This window comes from Psilocybe cubensis, chromosome 9, assembly GCF_017499595.1.
Source record: "Psilocybe cubensis strain MGC-MH-2018 chromosome 9, whole genome shotgun sequence".
Classification (NCBI taxonomy): Eukaryota; Fungi; Basidiomycota; class Agaricomycetes; order Agaricales; family Agrocybaceae; genus Psilocybe; species Psilocybe cubensis.
In genome coordinates this window covers 2,613,108-2,630,897 of record NC_063007.1, presented here as the reverse complement: position 1 = coordinate 2,630,897, position 17,790 = coordinate 2,613,108, and the positions used below count along the sequence as shown (strand labels likewise).

Below are 17,790 nucleotides of genomic sequence, written 5' to 3'. Positions count from 1 at the left end.
TGTGCGCCAATTGTCCATCTATCCCGCTCACCCTTTTGCAAGGAGATTTATCCATCAACAAAAGACCTAGAGGGACACCTTATGGCGCTCTCCAATACCTAGCGGCACTCCCTCTTCATTTGTCCATTTGCCGCATAAATTCAGCAGATTACCAATTCCTTTCATCGATCCACTCCATTCTTTGTCAATCAAACCGCTCATTTGCCAGGACCTGAACAGATATTCACCCACTGAACTTTATTGATCACAACCGGATTGTCCATCTCCCATGGGTATCAGTTTTAAATTGCATTTTATTCCAAGAGAGTATATTAAACTTAGCTTTTGTTCAAAAGAACCGCGCAAAAAAACATTAGATGGGTCGCGTGGGAACTGACAAAGAGAAAGAGCAACATCATAATCATGTCTTCCTCCTTTTCACTTTCGGCTTTGCCTCGATGTTTTCCTCGTCCCCCTTACGCTTTTTAGTCACTTTACCGCCTCCTTGGAATGCTTGGAATACAGCAAGGATGTCTTCAACGGCTTCTTCCCATCTAGGGTCGGAGTGTCGCTGTTTTGCCCACCACCTCAACCCAATCATCACCGTTACCAATCCATTTGGACCTCCTTTCTTCAACATGTTGATGCTGTCTTTCCCTCCTGCAATAGACAGACATCGTGGAAGCTTACCAGCCTCCGAGCTCTGCCTCCATTTAGGCTGACTGTTATTCCACCACATTACCCACTCATCCCCAAATTTGGCTCCAATATCAGGGACATTCCCGTACTTACGAGTCGATAACCATTTGGTCAGGACCGCTGGCCTCATCGCAGCTGGGAATCGGAGCTGGTATTATTGTAAGCGTTGATATTCTGTTACTGTTCTAAAATTACTTACCGAACTGGTTTCGATGGCATTGCATTGCGAATCCTCAAATGCAACCCATGCCTTTACACATGATTTCCATTTCTCCGTATCTATCTCAGGCATCATAAGGTGCTCAAATGCTGCTGTTCTCCACATTTGCTGCATAGGGACATTCCTTGAACTTGCGGCCTTGCGAGCTCGACGGCCACCATCCCCGACGACGTGCTGCATTTCAGCATTCATTTCGTTCAAGACAGGGGTTTGCGAAGCATGAGCAACAGATTCAAGGGCTGGGGTGGGGACTATCATTGTCCCTGTTGCTGTTGTACAGTTGGTATTGTCGGATACTGTGTCCCGAGGTGTTGGATGCCCCCCTGTTACCGGAATTCTTTCTTGTTTCTCAGAAGCAGATGGGCGTGATTGCGGGGAGTGCATTGAGGCCCTGAGATCTAGCTGGCTAGTGGGTGATGACGTTCTCGATTCCTGTGCAACGCCAGAGGCACTGACACCTACATGTGCTTGAACTATCTGGGGTATTGTGACGTTGTGGTGGCCAGACCCATACAGACTAGGAGTCGCTTGGACAAACTGGGGGAATATATCAGGGTTGGTATACCCAGTATTTGGCATGCCCGTCGACAGGGCATCAGAAAATCTCAACGATGGCAGATTTTGGGGTTCACAATGGTCCATCAGTGTCGAGGACCCCAGTTGCTCAGGCACAGGTGGTGTTACTGCCGACAAAGTGTTTGAATGAGCCCAATTTTGATTGGATATTGTTGGCATCATTTCTGGTTGAACAAAATACGGTGCGCAGGGAGGTGTGAATGCCGACTGCAGTGTTGGGAAAAGACCTGGAGCAATCGGTTGCTCTGTCATCACTGCCGGCTGGGCTGAAAGGTAAGATCCAGCCGTCGGAGCATACACAGGAGTAATGAGGCCCTCTTGGTGATAAAAAGGCAGACTGTGACCATTTGGATTGTTTGTCGACGTTGGGATGGGTGGAAACAAATTTACAGGTGCTTGTACATTAAAGGAAGTGTTATCTTTGGGACGCGGAACCCAGGCCATTGGCGTTGCTGTTATAGGTACTTGAAATGCTCTGTTCTCCTGTGTACTGCCCACAAACTGATGGTTTGAAAAAAACACATTGTTCATAGAAATTTGAAGCAATGGGTCTCTTTCTGGGTCGTAACCCCCATCCACGTTCAACAATTCCATGAACGAAAGCACCTTGTCTTCTTCTGCATACAATTTGTCTCCGTCCATCGCTTTTCCATTTGGGGGATCTACCAAAGACACTGGGCGGCTATCATCTGGGCCACTGTCGGAACATTGTTGAGCGTTGGTATTGTTTCCATCAATAGCAAGGCCATGACCCAGTATTTCTATTGCAGGAGTTGCAGGAGTCTGCGTAACACCATTACATGGCTCCGTGGTCCTGATTGTGGAGGTAACGGTTGCCTCGGTCGCTGCAGCTGGTGTATCCTCGGTCGCTGCAGCTGGTGTATCCTCGGTCGCTACAGCTGGTGTATCCTCGGTCGCCGCAGCTGGTATATCATTCCGGCCGTCAGGATCCATCAAATTGGGGCCGTCTTCATTTCCTACCAGTGTTGGTTTTTCAACCTCGATTTGAACGGTAGGACCGGAATTGTCTTCGCAGTCGTCCATGATCCCACCTTTATCTGTTTTCATACTCGCTATAGGCTCCGTTTCAGAGAGGGCGCGATTATCTCTATCCTTCTGAGCTATATATATAACACTTTGTGAGTCTCTGTATATTCATTTAATAGAAACCATACTCACAATATACATTGTATAAGTAGCTGCGGTACGAACCCAAAACATTTTCCTGAAAGTCTGGATAGGCACACGAGTAAAACTGGTCGAATTTGTCCTTTCCCATATGGATGCTGATTGTACGAATCTTTCCTTGACGCGAGGGATCAGGGCCGCCAGCTAGGAGACTCAAGCACCAGCCAGTGCGTTTGTACATTTCTTGAAGAAAGTTTGTAATTTGACCAGGAGCTTCCATAATCGCTCTAAATCATGTAATTGGTTAGTAATTCATCAATAATAATTGAATCAACGCAGCCAAAACAAACGTACTTGGCGTATTCCTGAGGAGTCGGTTGCTCGCTATTCCCAGAGCGATCTTCCTTCAGTAACTCTTTCAACCTCTTTGTCTCTGCGCGAATCTCCTCTTTGACATCTTCGGACTCCATGGCCCATGCCTCACTGATACATTTATTGATAAGAGCAATGTGGGCGGGGCCGCCTTGTTTTTCGAGTTCTTTTTCCACGAGAGAACATATTTTTTCATTGTAGTACCGCTTCGAGTAGACATTCAGTTCAGAGAGGGCGCGTTGACTGGGCCCTGCAGATCCAATCACTATGGCGGGGCCTTGGCGTCGGTTCTCGCTTCCTTTGCCCCGGTTATTAAACCAGTTAGCGATTTGCTAGAATCGGTTAGACATGGAATTGGTTAGACATGGAATTCGTCAAAAATGGAATTCGTCAGACATGGAATCGGTCAAAAATGGAATTCGTTAGACATGGAATTGGACAAAAAGGGTATTCGTTAGACATTGATTGAATCAAATCAGAAAAAAAAGCTATGGATCTCACCGTCTTCCGTAGCTTAATCCATGCAGCATGATCTAACTCAATAGGCGTCGATGTTTGAGGTAACTTTCTGTTGTCTTTTTTACGTTTCTTTAGCTGAACCAAATCGGGTTGAACTTCATCTTCAGGCCCTTTCCACCTTAAGAAGAATTTGGCATATAACTTCACCCAGAAATCGGCTATATTTTTATTACGCTGAGCATCCTGGAACTGTGGTAACCAAGTAGACATGAACTCGATTTGGTCGGGCGTGGCCCACGGCGTTGGCGGCATCTTGGCACGGAAAAACAATGTCACAGATATTAAAAGTGCCGGTGATATGTTCCAAGAATAAGTGATCTAAGAATATATCAGCAACATATACCAAATATATTTTTTGAGGCGCCTACAATGTATATCGAGTACTCCTCTGGGCTGAATGGGTGCTCCCTCCTTCAGCGGCCCTTTCCCCAGCACTGCCGCTCGTAGCTTCCATAATCTACATCCGATCTGTGGCTTGGCTTACCAATTCGGCTTCTCCGCCGTTTACCGAGCTACTGTATAGTTGTCCATCGATTCAAATAAGGGCAATCTTCCCATATATCCCCCAACTCAACCTTCCAAATATCCCACTCACTGAGCTCCAAAAATGACACCTCCCTTGCTCACAAGCATCCAGAACAACGCCGACAATACAGATGCAATGGAATTGAATGTAGACACTATTAGTGCCGCTCTTGAAGCATTGGAGCTTCCCGGTAATCATCCTGTCAAACCACTGATTCAGCGTTACTAACTGATACGATAGTCAGTCACAACGGTGTGGAAGACATCCCAATGGGCAATCTCATTGTGGCCATTGTCTTCTGCCTTCGTCGTTTTGGCATCATTGGGTTCAATTCAAATGTTTGTCCCAACAACGCAACATCCATTGGTAAGTCTTCTTCATGGGGGCGCGCCTATTCCATTGAATAAGTTTTCTCTTCCCCATTATAGATATTCACACCGTCCCAGATAATTGTATGTATTAATATTAACCAATACACTTCCGTTTCTAACTGATATATACTCGATCAGATGCAGGACCAACCGAAGCTATCCGTCAGTTCAAGCACCGACTGGAGCTGCTTCCCTCTGACTGATTTATCTTCTAGGTCTCTCTGACAACCGTGCCGCCGAGCGTAATGCGGTAATTGATGCACTATTCATGGAGCAGGTTGGTGTTCCAACAGGTAAGTCCCGTAACATGCACCTTAATATACGCTTTCTGGTATTGATTCCCGCCCAAGCTGCAACCCATGCATCACATGGTGAGGAAGATCCTCTCACCAGTGATAATGCTTGTATCTTTGTTGAGGACAGCGACGATGAAGACAACATTTCCTACGTTTCTGATATACCTGATGATATGGCGTTATCTGGCGTAGCTGCCAACCACGTTGCAGAGGCCGTTGTTGCAGCCTCTCCTGTTGCATTTGCCCCCGTTGCAGCTGCGCCTGTTGCAGCCATCCACGTCGCAGCCCCCATTGCAGTTGCTCCTGTTGCTCCTGTTGCAACCGCTCACGTCGCAGCCGCAGCCCACGTCACAGCCAACCACATCGCAGCCGCCCCCGTCGCAGCTGCTCCTGTTGCAGCCGCCCACGTCGCAGCCCCCATCGCAGTTGCTCCTATTGCAACTGCTCACGTTGCAGCCGCAGCCCCCGTCGCAGCCAACCACATCGCAGCCGCCCCCGTTGCAACTGCTCCTGTTGCAGCCACCCACGTCGCAGCCGCCCCCGTTGCAACTGCTCCTGTTGCAGCCGCCCACGTCGCAGCCCCCATCGCAGTTGCTCCTATTGCAACTGCTCACGTCGCAGCCGCAGCCCCCGTCACAGCCAACCACATCGCAGCCGCCCCCGTCGCAACTGCTCCTGTTGCAGCCGCCCCCGTTGCAGCCGCTCACACAGGATTTTGTCCTAATTGCCAAATGCAGATTCATTTCCATACTCCGGAGCCTTACTATGTTGTGACTAAGGGAAAGCGAGTTGGTGTGTTTACTGGCTGGTACGTAATTTCAATGAGATTTTTCTCTTTTTTGTTCTGAAACAGTTATAGGCACAATGTCTCCCCCCTTGTCACTGGAGTCAGGGGATCCGTCTACAGGAGGTACAGTAATGAGGCAGCTGCTTATGCCGCCTTCCAAGAGGCTCTTGATGCGGGAAACGTTGAAGTCAAAGGGGTCTAGTCATCTTTTGCTCCCGTTTGTTATCACCTTGCTGTCCCACCTGCTATTATCGTGTCGTACCTATCTGTTTGCTTGTTGTGCTGGGACTGCCTCCATTTATGTGTATATACCGTGCTTAAAAAATATCATGTTTGCATCCAAAGTGAAAATGTGTGATATGATATAAGAGTCCTATTTACACCTTTTGATAGTCAAACTGGCGAAAAGTAAAGGCTTTTTGGAAGCTAGAGTGGTCGAAGAGAGTAAGGCATAGTATGTCTTGTAAGTAAGTTATCAATGTATGAATCTGCCTTTCTATCTCTTGAACCTGGAGGAGAGGCTTTTCTACGCCTGAAATCTGTAGAATCTTTCCCTTATAACGCTGAATGGATGTCTCAAAGTTGTGTAATGTGGCGAGATGCTCTTCGATTTCTGTATCGTCTTCGGTGTCTATGAACTTCTGGCATATGGTATCCAGAAATGACTTCTGATCTTCTCCGATGAAGCGCCAAAATCGTCGCTGGAGTCTCCAACATTGATCCATCCACACTCCAAGGGGTTCCGGTTTCTCTAATTCTATATGGGTTACGACACTCCCTCTTTTTTCCGGAATTTCAGAGCTTAGGATAGATATCTTTAGTATGTCAATAGCACTATATGAAAATATCCAACGTACAGGTCTGGGTGGCATTCTTTGTATGTCCCACGTCTTTCCGTCAAAATCTTGCCTCGCTCTCTGTATTGTTAGGAAAACAGTTGAATATTAATTAGTACGCTGTAGTTTACTTGCCTGGCTGAATAAACTTACTTATAATAATGCCGTTTTGCTTTGGCACGATTGGCAGCTTTTAGTTCTTCGTCGGTTTTGTATTTTTTGGGTCTACCCATAGTGGTGGTACAGGACAAAGTGTGCGTTGCCTTGTGAAACGTAGTCAAGTTGTGACTGAACCACGGATTCTTCTAACTTTTACTAGCAACTGTAGAAAACTGTCCTCAAAGAGGTATTGTTTGAAAGGGATTATTATTCTGATTCCAAATATGACTTTAAAGAATCCATACATAGCTTGTATCATTATCTACACCATTTCTATGTTATTGTATGTTTCAGCCAACCTTCCCACGAATCATAGACCGGGTCGGGTGTACCAATAACCGATACTACGTCATTGAGGTACATGTGCGCTTGACTTATCCATCACCTTCAACAATTGTCCATCAATTACTGAAGCGCCCATGGACAATTCTTCAAGCATGACAGGCAATTCCTGTCATTCCTTTGGCAATTGTCCATCAAATGGACTTCAAGAGGAGTACGAACCTTGTACACGGGTTTATAGGCGGGTAATCCACGCAATCGTCAAGTGTGTGTTCCTCACTCTTCACTTCCATCGCAACTGCTTTATGATGCCCAAAACACGCAACGTCAAGAAGGATAAAACTACAAGTAGGGACAACTCACTGCAGTCCAAGGTGTTACACCCCTACCCGGTAAGCATCTCAGTTTCAACCGACAAGAATGACACGCTTCTAATGTGTTTTTAAAGCCTGTCACTATCCAACCTCGTCGCAAGATGATATCACGCACCGTTGCAGCCGCACAATTCAAGCTCACTGAGGAGGCAGGCCCCTACTACATGCAAGCGTGGAGGATTGGGGAGAGGAAGGCTTTCCTCAACCGTTTCTACTCTGTGTGGTTCACCCTATGGCCAGAGATACCAACAGACAAGGATGATCTGGAAGCTGTTGCTCATCGAAGGCAAATCACTCGTCGGGTGCGTATCTTCGTGTTTTCAAATCCGTCCATGATTTCTCTAACAGGCTCAATAGAGAATATTTATTGAATTGTGTTTTGCTGGAGTTTGGTGTCATCCTGCCACCTTACACTGGAAAGAGTTTTGCGACGAGACAGTTCGTCGACATGAAGAAGAAATCCATGGTAAGAAACAGGAGGCCAAACATCAGGAGAAAGTCAACGAACGCCAAATTCAAGCGCAAAGATACCTTGAGGCCCAACGCAAGAAGGTCTTTCGGCTCCAGGAGGATGAAGACGTTCTTAAAGATGCGCAGCTCTTGGCGGAATTTGCTGCAGGATGTCAGCAAAGAATGGTATAGCTGTTCTTTTCTGAGATTTAGTCTTTACTTACCCCCAGGTCTAAGATTGTGAGGTCGCAGGAACCAACGATCAAGTGCGCCGCCTTTAGGCACCATTCTGGAGAACTTGGTCCATCCCCCCTCCGAAGCATGTATATTCCGGATACCACTGCTTCTGGCCCCACTTCTGATGAAACAGACAGTGCTGCACTCTAAGATGGTCCGTCAGATCTTCAAACATATCGTCTTGAAATGTAAACTGCTCCGTTTTTTCCACACGTCAATTCTTGAATGTTTTATATCACGTATATTTTGACTTGTCGTCTGTCTCTAACTTGAAAAATAAATTGACTTGGGCCTTGAAAATCGTACATACCAAGAAGGACAGAATTTATCAAAAGCTTTTAGCCCCGCAAACTGAACTCTTAATTATGGTAGAATTTTTGATTATTGAAAAGAGACTACACACGTTAATGACATTCTACCATAACCCATGCATTCCGCCCTTCCATATGTGTTAGCAAGTGTGAAAGACCCTGCCATTCATTCTGGCAACGTAGCATGATATCTCCACAAATTGCTTGTTGTCGATGTGCGTAAGCAACTTTTCCGTTGCAAAGTTCCTGCTGCATTGGTATTACGGACTCTGAATCGGCACTGTACTGTGCTTGGACTGCTGCCACGCAATTTTTCCACTGATTTTTCTTCCATTCAAAATAGCCTATAACCCGGCGCATTTCTTCAGCAAGCAAAATGCACTCCTCTTGCCAACGATGAGCCCTCGCACGCGACTTACACCACTCTACACGTAAAGCTGAAATAAGAAACGGCAAAATTAAGTTATAGTACTCTTGCGGATGGTCTGCTTACCTGCTTGGGTGCATGCATCGGCGTCAGCGCCAGTTCCTTGGACTTTCCAAATCCATGACAATTGCTTCCTGCCTTCGCTACCAGAATCGTCCAATGATGTCAGACCAGCCACGTCTTCGTCAAGAAGAGGGCGATACACAGTGCGCCACGAGGTTTCAATGAGACTTGGAGACAGGTTTTCTAATGCTGTATGTATCCTCCTATATGTCTTCACCAAATAATTAATTTTATCTTGGACATCTGATAGTAGCTTTTGACTTCGAGTTTGCATGCGTTGGCCACGAGAATGTTGGTGTTTTGACTTGTACATATGCGACCGCAGCAACAGAAGTGCCCGGAGTGATGTTAGAGTTTCTTCGGCTTGTGCATTTCGATACTCCCACTCGCATTTTAGCAACAAGTGTGAACATTGGAGAGTAACAGTGTTGAATGAGGGGAGGAAAAGCTTTATATCCTGCACAGCAACTGGTTCTGTAGCTCCCGCATCATCACGCGAGCGGATCGAAGCTACGACAGGCATGTATAAATGCTGGATGGATATCCAGGCATCTATGCGACGTCGGAGGGAGTTGGACCGTTCCAATATCCTTGACTGTTGTAAACTGGTAGCGTGAAGTCCGAGTTTGGAGCTATCATGTGTAATACGGTGCCTTGTAGATAAATTAGTAAGTGGCTGAGGTTTGTAACAGGTAACCAGAACATACTGAAGTTCCTCAAATTGGAGTCCCTGATATATAAGAAGGCTTGGACTAATATCATCGTGCACTTGTATGGCGTCTCCCCTAGCCAGGGAGGCTGCATCCTCAGCGGCAAGCTTTAGTCGCACATCCCTTTCAGTTACAGTGGCTATCAATCGGAGTTGAATATCAGGGAATTCTAGTACCCTTTTTCGATTACTCACCGCCTTTTCCCTTTCCTTTTGGAATGACATATGGGTTTATTTGGCTAGAATCCTTTTCCCATGCTTGACATAGCCGTGTCCACTCCGTAGTGACTTCTACCGGTAAGGCAGCATCAAATTCAATGAAAGCCTCTACGTGCTCCTCCCGAGCGGTAATGGCCTCTTTGGCCTTGCGTACAAATGTGTTGGCTGTAAATTGAAGCATGAGATATGTCAAAAAGCAATAGTAAGTTTCCTACCCATTCCAATGATTTTGCGCCAGTTATAATCCCCGAAATGGTCATCCAGGGTATCGTTCCGAGATCCTGGCCCCATTTCCTTTGTGCTACTGGCAATTCCATTTGCTGATGACCAACCACGTTCAGGAGACTCGCCATCAGTGCGCCCAACTCCAGGAGTGAAATTGAATGAGAAAGAGGTTTGACACTTTGGGATATGCGCTGGAAGGTGAAATTTTGGTACCAAGTACACAATGTCTAGATTCAAAGTTGAAAGTGAGTTTGGAGGATATACTAAACACCGTTTCATCAGATTACACCACCACTGGCAAGCAATGTCATAAGATACCACCAAGCGATGGAGAAGTATGAATGCGATGCTTGACAGAAAAAAGTAATCCATATTAACATATCTCAATGTTCCGTAATTGGTGATTACGAGCAAGAATGATGGACAATTTGATAAGATGGTAAGAGATTGATGGATAACTTTTACAGTTTATCAAATACATACCTTTCGCCCTTTTGAAGGTCTCCAACGGATACTGGACGCTTCATATCGTGTCGACTGCATTCAATAGTGCCTAACCCACTGGCGGCTGTTCCTTTTCCACCTCGAATGCTTGCAGATTTGATAGCGTCATGATTATTGCAATTACTTTTCTCATCGGGAATTTTTGAGTCGTAAGTGTCCAAGTATTCTCTGAACTTCCTACTTTCAACCATGTAAGCATAGCCATGGTTTAAAGGGGGATCTCGATCGTCATTTGATACATTCATTCTCTTGAGTCGAAAATTTGCATCTATTCCAATAAATAGTGAATAAATCCATCTATAAGAGTGTAAATTTAAGACAGTGATAGACAAAAGCAATAAAACTCTCACTGCTCAGATTCTGGGCGCTCTTGCCAGTTTTCCGGAATATTGATACCCGGATGAGGGCACGCGGGGCACAAAACAGCACATTCTCCCTCTTTTGTCCCTTCAACGCCCGATTCTGCATGGCCGCGCCCCATGCGCTTAAGCAACCTAACATGTCTCCATTCTCTTACGATGCGCATAAAGACAGGATAACAATCCTCAAAAGCTTAAGCATTAGCGCCATTGGAAAATAAATGTTAGTACGAAGTTCTTACTGGAGGTGGTTTTGTTCCCGTGTTATCCGTCAACCTTGATAAAGTTTGATAAAATTCAAAACCAGAAGACTTTGTATTGAATGAAAGCAACTGAAAGTATTCGAGAACTTCAAAGGTCGCAGCAGTTTTAGGGTCGCTGACTGTAGAGGGGAATAGACGTGAACGGAGCAGTTGAGTGGGTCTAGATTGTGCCATAGTACATCCACAGTAGTCCAGAGCCACTTCGTGGATCCCATTCACTGATATTATGACAAAGCTATCATTGAACGCAGGGATGGGGACCTCGCAAATACCGTCGGCATGGCCAAGTTGGATGCGGAGACCCAGTGATTTTGAAGATATTTTTCTGAAGTATGTACCGGTCCAATGCTGAGATAAATAATGGGTAAGCGACCAGATAACTGTGGAATTGTAGATAGAAAAACCTCTATTCTGTGGAGCGGATTCTGCTTATGCAATGATACTATACAATCCGCACATAGCAGAGCTCCGCCCCAGCAATCCCTACAACGAAATAAAGCACAATCTAATAAAGCAGTGCATGATGTGTTGCTGCATTGGTCCATGGGTCCAGCGGGTGCTTCTAATCGTAGCAGCTCGTCAACATAGGAGTCAATGTGTGGGGTCCAGAAATGAATCGGATGTGTCTAGAAGTTAGAACACATCATGGGGAATATCAGAGACAAAGCTGATGTAAATAAGTAAGATCCACTTCACCGAATGGGTTTTCCTTTTTTTTTGAGGATTTTCAATTATGTCTGATTGCTCGGACGGGATTTCTGTGCGTCGAAAGTATTTAATTATCCCCAAAGCCTCCAGCTCACAATCCTCCATTTCTTGTATTTCAATATCACCATCAAACACACGAAATGGAGTTTCATTTTGCAACACCCAATCAAGGGTTGGTGTTGGGGAGTCGTTGGACATCAATGGAGGGAAAGGTTTGGGATCAACTCCAACAGGCAGAGAAAGACGAACTGTTTGCTGTTTTTTCCCTAGATAGTCTGTATGTACGTCTCCTTTCAATGCCTCTTTGGCAAGTTTCTCGTCTGGCGATTCGTATTCATCGACTTGAAAATTCTTCTGCTTGCGTTGTCGTCCCATGGCTTCGAAACTCTGAAGGATGGATCCTGGGGAGGGAAAGTAACAAAATATGTGGGTATGAACTTTAGATAGAATGAAGGTAGGTTGATTGTCTTGGTTACGAAAGCTTTATCTCGCTGATGGACATTTCAGAAGGGTTCAAAAACGTTGATTGGTCCATTATGGTAGTGGCCAATTGCCAATTACTAATCAAATCTACGTTCTATTTGCAGCTTCTGGCCGGGGGCCCTCATCAACATCTGGGCTTTTCAAATCTAATTTATCGTGGATTTTAAGCTGACCAGTCCGGATTTGTTCTTGAATACATATCAAAGCAATTTGTCTAGTCGTACATATGAGAGATAGATAACTGTCAGGAAGGATTCAGCAAATACATACTCTATTTGCCTGTGGCTTAAGTAAAGGACGCCATCATCTGGAAAAGGCGGTATCAAAAGGCCAATTGGTGTAGCATTCAGCCTCCCTATAGATTCAATACCGCATTTGTTAGGATGCGCTTGGAGAGAGCAAACAAATAAAAAACATACTGGTGCTTGAACGAAGATTCATGATGATGAAGGCATCCCTTAACCTCAACTGTGGGCCTTTATAGAAATCAGGTCATGTATCCGAGGATGGGCTCTCTATAAATAGCGTGTGATTGACAAATGATACAAGTAGCGTTCAAGCTGGCCGCGTGGCATAAATCCGTTGTGATTGACAATAGCGCTTGCAGCTTTGCATGGCGCTAAATAATTGACAGGTAAAAGGTATATATAGCACTGAGCCTGATCGACAATTGAATGGACGGGGGCATGCGCCAAAAATGTGCTGTAGGGTGATGTACAAGATTACTATAGTTCTACAACCTATATGGACAAACGAGGCACAAATTTAGGCACCGATATGACCAATGATGGACAATAGGCCAGGAGAAAGAAAGGGATGACGGGCCATTACACGCCACTGGTGTGATTGACAAATTGATGTTGCGCGTTGAATAATGAAACAAACTGAGCCTCACCAAGAATTGATCGACAAAGGTGCAGAACGTTGCGTATAATGAATCATGGAAAAACATTTTAATACCCACAAGATGATTGACAATGGCAATACCTGGCGTTATGAAGAAAATTGATTGACAACAAGAAATCATACTGCATATAGTAAGTCCTATACAAACCACGTATACTTGTGCGATGATGGACAAGTCCAGGAAATGCCACACCCTTTTTTCCAAACAAGGTACCCTAAGGAGGTCATTATCAAATTGTCCATCAGGAGGTGATGGACAATTTGAACGAATGCTTCTTCCTTGTGTAGGGCTAATAAATTGTCCATCAGGAGCTGATTGACAATCGACGCTGCTTCTGTGTGCAGACCTGCAGAGTCGCCAAAGACATGGGCTGCTTGTCAATGGACAGTAGTAACAGTCGTTTATTGATGACAATTGGCACTACAATACAACGGTATTATCAATAAAAATGACTGTAAGGCCTGATATTATCATATATTACGGCGATTAGAAACATGCGTGTGCTATTTTTACACGGCCAGGGTGACCGTTTATTAGTAATTACTTCAAAGTGCGAATGGTGCCAATAGGACAAAGGGATAACCCCGTGTCAGTTTCCACACGAGACAACCTCACAGCAGAAATAAGCAGCTCTGGACATAATGACACCCATTATCTGACTTTTTTCTTTGTCAATTTTCCCCCCGGAGAATGAATACTCCTCCACATGGGTCAGGTAAAATGCAACATGGAAACGGCAGATCTACTTGATTTCCGCATGAAGGTCTTACTTTCTTTCAGTCAAGTTCTAACACTGAAACTATGATATACAGCTTGAACGTGAGAAGTAGATCGTATAGCGCGCAAGAGATGAAGTTTCTAGCTCACCAAAACTACTGAGTCGACAAAATCTTTCTCAAGTCAGACTGGACGTTCGGGAATTTCCATCTCTTTCCCACGCTCATCGGAAAGAGCTCGTTAATGACTTGAAGAACCAAAAGAAAGACGGACAGGCACATATACGGCGTTTTACTTTATCTCAAACCTACACCGATACAAAAGGCTTGAAAGTTCCATCGGTTGTGTCTCCGCACGCGGACGTTGTTCTTCTCCATTTGGGCCACTCGCTTTTCCGCAGAAAAACACCTGATGACATGGGCCAGGTCAGGGGTGCCTCCGGCACAGGAAGAACATGAACACTCGTACTCAGCGCTCAGCAACCAGCAATCAGTATCCCAAATCTACCGACTGATTGAAGGGGAAAGCGATAGTATTCCATTCACATCGGTACGATTTCTTAACTCATCATGAGACATGACCCTCTTCATATTATGCATAAGCTCCTGCCCTATTATAATTTATAAATTACAATATATAGCGCCATTGGCATTTGTGCGGCTTTCACGCGTCGAACAACTCGAAAAGCTCCTTCACACAGGTTTGCCATGGAACATTGAAAGTAGCGAAAACAGCCCAAAAACAAATACGAAATTCCTACGCTCACCTTCAGAACCACATGCACACTCAATAACAACGGAGTCATAGCCATGAAATATATACATTATGCTTTTTTTTTATAGATGTCAAGTAAGATTCGTGGTATGCGTCAACTAGAAATACAAAGAGGAAAGATATAAGCAATGGGTGGGGGGGCCGGACAATGTTGAAGTCCGTCTATAAACGGGGTGTTGCATCTTCTAATTGTAAAGACAATGATAGAATCTACAAGTCAGTCAGTGAAGAGTTGATCGTTGAATCTTCTTTTGAGGGGGAAACAAAAATAAACCAGAACCATGACCTGGACCAGGACCGATGGGATAGAAGAGAACCGGAAAGTCGAGGGCTAAATGGACAACGGGTATAAAGGCACCGATTGTTGCATGTTTTTTTTTACTCATGCAGGCCCTCGGGCTTAGTGAGCGTCGTGACGTCGACACCAGGAAGCGGCCACTTGCTAGCGAACGCGATGACCTCCTCCCTGAGTTGCTTCACCTGCTTGTACCCCTCGAGGCCCTCCTGGGGCACAGTCGCGACGCGGACAAAGTCCTTGAGCAGCTTCGAGCCGGCCTCCTTCTGGAGCAGGAGCGAGAGCTGCACAGCGCGGTGCAGGAACTCGGCGACGACTTTGATGTCCTCCTCTTTCATGTTGCGCGAGGTGAGCGCGGATGTGCCGAGACGGATTCCACCGGGGACCTGGGCGGACGCGTCGCCGGAAACAGCGTTCTCTGAAAAAATGGAAATATAAGAGGTTGTTTTTTGATTACAAGTGAGAAAGAGCGATAAAGACGTACTGTTGATGGTGATGCCCATGAGATCGCAGACCTTCTCGACTTTGCTGCCGGTAAGACCAATGGGGCGAAGATCCCAGAGGACGAGGTGGTTGTCGGTACCGTCAGTTTGGAGTCTGTAGCCGTGGGACACGAGAGCAGCGGCGAGTGTGCGAGCGTTGGAGATGACCTGCTTGGCATAGAGTTTCCACTCGGGCTTCGAGACTTGGAGGAGAGCGGTGGCGATGGCAGCGATGGTCTATTAATAAGAGAGGCTCATGTTCAATACAAGGAAATAATCAAGAAAAAATTATGCGCACGTTGTTGTGGGGTCCACCCTGGCAAGCAGGGAAGACAGCATCGTTGACGCGCTTCTCGAGGTCAGCAGCATTCTCGAGGTCTTTCCTGAAGAAAATCAAACCGGCACGGGGACCGCGAAGAGTCTTGTGGCTGATCGCGAACTATTAATATCTCGATGCGCAAAATGGAAATAAAGAGCGCACGTAGTGGTAGTGACAACATCGCAGTATTCGAAGGGGTTGTTGAGCTCCTGAGCAGCAATGAGACCGCTGGTGTGGGCGATATCAGCCATGAGCCATGCACCCTCCTTGGTTGCCGTCTTCTTCAGCTCAGCGTAGTCCCAGTCACGGGGGTAAGCAGAGGCACCGCAGATAATAAGTCTGGGCTTGAAGATCTTTGCCTGGGCAGCGAGTCCAGCATAGTCAATAAGGTTGGATTGGGGGGTGATGGCGTAAGGAAGAGACTGGAAGTAGATGGACGAAGCGGTCATCTTCTTCTTCGCGGTCTAAGTAATGCACGTGATATATCGTTAATTTTCTTTCGTAAAGGCCTCAAGGAAGGGTAGGAGGACACGTACATAGTATCCGTGGGTGAGATGTCCGCCATCTGGAAGGCCGAGACCCATGAGGCGGTCGTTGGGTTGAATTAGAGCGGTGAGAGCAGCGAAGCTGAAAAGGAACGATGGTCAGCTTCAAGAACGGAGATCCGTTCCGCAGGAATAATACCCACTTGGCAGTCTGTAGAATATGAATCACAAGATAGGTGTTGTTCGTGAGTAGAAGAGTCCACTATAGAGAGTGAGCTACGTACGCTACCCGAGTAAGGCTGAACGTTGACGCCCCACTTTGCGGGGTCGAGGTTGAAAGCCTGGAGAGCACGTTTGCGGCAAAGCACCTCGAGTTCATCGATGTACTCGTTACCACCATAGTAACGGGCATTTGGGAGACCCTCCGAGTACTTGTTGGTCAAGATGGAACCGTTGGCCTCCATGGTGGCCTGACTGGTCAAGTTCTACAGCATTCCAGGATTAGGAGGGTGATAAACGCATTGAAGACAACCAGAGACGCACCTCCGAAGCGATGAGCTCAAGACCGGTAAACTGTCTCCATGTCTCCTTGTCGATGATGTTCTTGACCTCGGGGTCGATCTCCGCCAAAGGCTGGTAGAGGACCTTGTTCTATTGTTGGACAGCACATCAGCATCACTGAGAGAGGGGGGTGTATAGATGTCGACACAGATACGCACGAAGTCTGGGGTATTTGCAGTGGCCATTGTCCTCGAAAAACGATGGAGCGGTGGTGAGATGGAAGTACGGGTGAGTGGTCTTGCAAGTAATCGCAACATCGCCATTGCCTCTCAAGAAGAGCCAAAATTTGCGTCTGTATGTGTCGGAAGCAACCGAAATCACATCGATCGCATGGCTTGATGATCGGCCGCTATTATCCGACAAACAAACCCCTGTCCGCCTTTTTTTGAAAAAAGTTGTAAAAAAGTTAACCCACCTCGACACACCTTTCTGCCGAATATCTGCCAACCGACGACGACTCTTGCGTTCTAAATACAATCTATCGGCCGAGAAGGTAAGTGTGTCTAGCAGTAGGCAGGGCATTGACACGTTAGCTAGACTTGGTGATATTGACCCTCATATATTGCTCATATGACATCACTTGGCAAGAACTTTGCTGAGACTCGGAAGGGCTTGGGGGAACAAAGATCTGCACGATAGACCCCATTCTGGGTCCCTGATGAGTAAGTTTGAATGGAAACTTTGACCTCAAGGTAACACTGAATATGGCTCTTCAACTTTGAAGAACCCGGTTCTGCTTGATTTTGCTGTTTATATATGAAGAGAAAGCGGTGCCGCGCCTGAATGAACCGAGGGGCAGCATGGTGTGGCGGTTTTAGTCCGAAGAGTCTTTTCTTTGAAGCTTCAAGCTTCAAGTTGCACAGTATCAAGGGCGTCTCAAGGATGCGCACTGAACGTGAATTTCAATGCAACGTCAAGGGAAAATTACACAAACACCTCTCAAATTTTACGAATCCTCTCTCAGAGGGGACCTGCAACATCCCGTTGCGCCTTTTTAGCCGGCGCTAATCGGCTATGTTTCGATTGAGTTCATTTTTGCTGGTAATACCGCGCGGTTTGAGTATGGGACTCAGAAGCTTCAAGTTCAGGACTCGTAGTACATGTCATTCACATATCCTGGCCCGCATACAAGTGCACAAATGTGTACATGGACCCCCATATGATCCTC

General features: G+C 46.1%; 5 protein-coding genes across 5 annotated transcripts; 2 read left to right on the top strand and 3 right to left on the bottom strand.

The window, feature by feature from the left end:
* Positions 1–400: 400 nt before the first annotated feature.
* On the bottom strand, positions 401–3,745 carry JR316_0010230 (uncharacterized protein; the record flags this gene model as incomplete). Its single annotated transcript, XM_047895903.1, has 5 exons — positions 401–826; positions 878–2,595; positions 2,687–2,889; positions 2,957–3,306; positions 3,476–3,745. The coding sequence occupies 5 exons, from the start codon at positions 3,743–3,745 to the stop codon at positions 401–403; spliced, it is 2,967 nt and encodes a 988-aa protein (XP_047745622.1).
* Positions 3,746–4,100: 355 nt separating this feature from the next.
* Positions 4,101–5,675, top strand: JR316_0010229 (uncharacterized protein; the record flags this gene model as incomplete). The annotated part of the gene is made up of 7 exons (XM_047895902.1): positions 4,101–4,209; positions 4,260–4,385; positions 4,448–4,471; positions 4,529–4,552; positions 4,606–4,683; positions 4,741–5,494; positions 5,546–5,675. The coding sequence occupies 7 exons, from the start codon at positions 4,101–4,103 to the stop codon at positions 5,673–5,675; spliced, it is 1,245 nt and encodes a 414-aa protein (XP_047745621.1).
* A 1,383-nt stretch (positions 5,676–7,058) lies between these two features.
* Positions 7,059–7,961, top strand: JR316_0010228 (uncharacterized protein; the record flags this gene model as incomplete). The annotated part of the gene is given in 5 exon segments (XM_047895901.1): positions 7,059–7,142; positions 7,199–7,426; positions 7,513–7,590; positions 7,602–7,760; positions 7,788–7,961. 5 exon segments carry the CDS (start codon positions 7,059–7,061, stop codon positions 7,959–7,961), a joined length of 723 nt encoding a protein of 240 aa, XP_047745620.1.
* A 254-nt stretch (positions 7,962–8,215) lies between these two features.
* Positions 8,216–11,974, bottom strand: JR316_0010227 (uncharacterized protein; the record flags this gene model as incomplete). Its single annotated transcript, XM_047895900.1, has 11 exons — positions 8,216–8,547; positions 8,616–9,265; positions 9,320–9,461; positions 9,517–9,705; positions 9,756–9,942; positions 9,986–9,992; positions 10,249–10,537; positions 10,620–10,779; positions 10,871–11,239; positions 11,349–11,374; positions 11,695–11,974. The coding sequence occupies 11 exons, from the start codon at positions 11,972–11,974 to the stop codon at positions 8,216–8,218; spliced, it is 2,631 nt and encodes an 876-aa protein (XP_047745619.1).
* A 2,884-nt stretch (positions 11,975–14,858) lies between these two features.
* On the bottom strand, positions 14,859–16,807 carry JR316_0010226 (Serine hydroxymethyltransferase 4; the record flags this gene model as incomplete). The annotated part of the gene is made up of 9 exons (XM_047895899.1): positions 14,859–15,193; positions 15,260–15,494; positions 15,556–15,685; positions 15,739–16,040; positions 16,113–16,203; positions 16,265–16,272; positions 16,346–16,546; positions 16,605–16,712; positions 16,781–16,807. The coding sequence occupies 9 exons, from the start codon at positions 16,805–16,807 to the stop codon at positions 14,859–14,861; spliced, it is 1,437 nt and encodes a 478-aa protein (XP_047745618.1).
* Between the last annotated feature and the right edge of the window lie 983 nt (positions 16,808–17,790).